Raw genomic sequence first — 3,238 nt, forward strand, 5'->3', positions numbered from 1 at the left:
CAGATAAGCACAGCAGCACCCAAAATAGCCGGCAGCCCAGGGTTAATTCCTCCCATACCTGAGCTGACATTTCAAGGCTATCACACAATTTTACACAATTGTGGAGATTCCTACAGTAACCCGAGGAGTTCCCATCAGAGTTTGGGATGCTTCCACCCGCCACGGGGTTGTTTTCCCACCCAGGGGCACACCCCAGCTCCCTCTACCCCAGTGATAAAGGAGAAAAACTAATCAAAATTATCTGATCTTTATTATGTAAAAATGGTAACTTTTATAAAAAGTTTATAAAGCAAGTACAAGGCACATTTGCAGAAATTCACCTTCCTGCACAAAAGGTACAAAAAGTTATACTCTAGTATAGAGCTCCATAATACACGAGGCCACAGCCCCAGAGAGTTTGGTTCATACACGAGGATGTTTTTTCCCCCCTCCCCAAAACCCCCTAAATCCCCACCCCACCATCCCATTAAACACCTTTAAAAAAGGACTCGCTGCTATAATCCAAAAATATACAGACGACCTCCTCTTCATCATCAGTCTATCATTAAAAATATCTCATGCGAATTCGGGTCCAAAGCTGAGCTCCGTGGGTGGGATGCTGGCGGTGGAAGGCTGGGGGTCGGAAGCAGCCGCTCGCCACTCGCGGTGCCCGGGCCCGGGGAAGGCAATGCCGGGTCCGGTCAGGCGCAGACAGCCCGGCGCCACGGAGGAAGCTGCTGTTTACCTCCGGCTGATAACGAACCAGGAACCGACACGCGCTGCCTGTTTGCTAATGGCATCGGGAGGTGAGAGAAGAGAGGGGGAGGGAGGCAAAAAAGTAATACTGGTAATTAGTGCGGTGGTAAGTGGGGTTGGGGATGGAGATTTTTGAAGAGGGAGTGGGAGCCGGGAAACCGAGCTTCTCGGGGACGGTATCTGGCCCCTGGCAGGAGATGCTTGGGTTGGGTTGGTGCTGACTGGGTTGCAGGTGGGAGGCTTGGGGGGGATTGCAGAATGGGGGAGTAATGGTCTTCATTATTTGGATCGGTATTGGCGGTGAGTTAGGGGAGGTGAAAAATTGGGATGCAAGGGGGAATTGGGGGGAAGGGAGCATGGGTTGCTGCAGATCGGTCCCCTGGCGATTTTGATGCTGGCTGGCGGGAGGGAGGCCCGGGACTCCACCTGGTGTGTGGAATTATGGGGAGGACTGGGCTGTGGATGGTAGTGGCAGTGGTGATTGGGGGCGACACTCACCTGATGGAAGTGGCGTTAGTGACACAAACTTCTCTCGTCTTTGGTGCGGAGTTCTGAAGCGAGTTCGGCCGCCTGTGAAGGGACGGGACAGGGCTTAAGATCACCCCGGCGGCTGGTGGTCCCCATTCCCCACCGTGCCATGACCCCCCCACCAACACACTCGGGGACCCTGCAGCACCCCCATCCCGACTTATAACTTCCAACCGAACACATCCTCTCTCCCCAAATCAACATACCCAGCCCCAGCCCGAAGCAATCCTTACCTTAAGGGAGAACAAGGTGGCCTCGGAGGAGGGGTCGCGGCCCTTGGACCCCTCCTCCAGCACGATCTGGAGGTCGAAGATGTAGTCTATGACGTGCTGCAGGATCTCCACCTGGCTCACCTTGGTGCCTTGAGGGATGCCCGGAACCAGCTCCCGCAATTTCGAATAGCAGTCGTTCATATCGTAGAGCAAGTTCATGGGTTCTTCCAAGGCCGGGCTCTTATTGTGGCTGCCCCGGGCGATGGCCAAACTCTGCTCCGAGAGGCAGCAAACTGCCTCGTAGCAGCTGCGGACGGAGCGCACCGGGCTGATGGCTTTCATGGTGGGCTCAGAGCACCCGTGGAGATGCAGGACGTGGGGATGCCTCACGGGCTGTCGCGACAGCGGGGGTTTTGCTGGAATCTCCGAGCACCAGGACCGCCAAAGAGGGCAGCTGTAGCAGCCCTAAGTCTCACCCCCTGGACCCCAAGAAGTTTCGTATCTCGCCGGCAGATTGGGGAAGATGGGGGGGAGGGCACCCGCGCCGCCTTTATATAGGCATAGCTACTTGACCGCGCCCACTACATGCAAATAATGAACAATCCAACCCCCTTTTATGTAAAATAACCATTAATCTCTTCCCTTTTATGTAAACGAAGCCCTAAACCCCTCCTCTGAGTGTCAATGAAGCATCAAACTCCGCCCCTACAAATAAATGCAGCCTTAAACCCACTCTGCTTCACCCCCCTCCCTCCCCAGGCCCCCAAATTCGCCCTTCATGGCCAGAGTGGCCCGACGGGGGATTACACGACCACGCAGGTCCCTCTCCTCATGGCCAGACACCCCCCCCCTCCAAACCTCTTGGGGATTAACCCCTCCTAAACCCCTTCAGCACCCTAGCATGCCCAAACTGTCCCACTCTTTTTCCCAATGAATTCCCCCTATTTTTAGACAGGACGATGGGGTTTCCCCCCCTCCCAACCTCCCTGTTTTAAGGAAATTAGTGCCGCCCTTTTCCTCAATCCGCTTCTCATCTGACCTCCAGACTTTCTGGCGTCAGGAATTATCTTGTGACCAGCAGAAAAAAATTAATTGCGGTAAAACTGAGGTTACGATGGAGAAACCAGATTTAGGTCAGCGCCTGTGAGAGGCCTGGAGGGTTTTTTATTTTGGAGGGGGGATGAGGAGATTTATAGGCAAACGTGTTATCCCAGAAGAAGTGATGTGGTGGTGGGGGATATGAAGGAAGCTGCCCTTCCAAACCATCACCGCCTCAAAACTCATAGAATCAGAGAATGTCCATAGAAAAAGGCCAAAGCTAGAACGATCTGGGGTCCCCAATGGGTGCCACCCAGTGCAGCAGAGGGCACACGGAGGGGTCCTGCAGAAGCGACAGCCCCGCAACACCCAGATTGTGAATCTGTATGAGGGGAAAACCTCTCTTCCCCAAATATTGACTTCGTTGGGATTTAGTTGTGGGGGGCGTTGTGGGGGCTTGGTTATGAAAATGCAGGAAGGGAATGTTACAGCCAAGAAGGCTGGGGGCCCCCTGGATCCTGCTCAGCCTGGGGGTCCCAGCTAATGAGGCATGCAGGGGGGTGGGGGTCCAGGCACCTGGACCAAACTGCTCCTGCCCACAGCAGCGATTTATTCTAGATATACCCAAATCCCAGTTTGGTGGTGCTGGGGTTTATTTCCACCCCCCCAAAGGGGTCTGGAGATTTCAGCTGGAGGGCACCCCTCCTCCCCACGTCTCCCCCCAG

General features: G+C 54.6%; 1 protein-coding gene across 1 annotated transcript; it reads right to left on the reverse strand.

Annotated features, from left to right (window-relative positions):
* Positions 1-231: 231 nt before the first annotated feature.
* On the reverse strand, positions 232-2,007 carry ID3 (inhibitor of DNA binding 3). Its single transcript, XM_056509333.1, has 3 exons — positions 1,497-2,007; positions 1,234-1,305; positions 232-769 (listed from the first exon to the last, which is right to left on the reverse strand). The coding sequence occupies exons 1-2, from the start codon at positions 1,815-1,817 to the stop codon at positions 1,249-1,251; spliced, it is 378 nt and encodes a 125-aa protein (XP_056365308.1). The 5' UTR covers positions 1,818-2,007; the 3' UTR covers positions 232-769; positions 1,234-1,248.
* Positions 2,008-3,238: the final 1,231 nt, after the last annotated feature.

Source organism: Oenanthe melanoleuca, chromosome 23 (assembly GCF_029582105.1).
Source record: "Oenanthe melanoleuca isolate GR-GAL-2019-014 chromosome 23, OMel1.0, whole genome shotgun sequence".
NCBI classification, from domain to species: Eukaryota; Metazoa; Chordata; class Aves; order Passeriformes; family Muscicapidae; genus Oenanthe; species Oenanthe melanoleuca.

Excerpts from the sequence above, each read along its gene's own strand:
- ID3 (XM_056509333.1), bottom strand. The coding sequence starts at position 1,817 with ATGAAAGCCATCAGCCCGGTGCGCTCCGTCCGCAGCTGCTACGAGGCA. Across the intron at positions 1,306-1,496 it reads CCACCTTGTTCTCCCTTAAG|GCGGCCGAACTCGCTTCAGA; the intron begins GTAAGGATTGCT and ends GTCCCTTCACAG.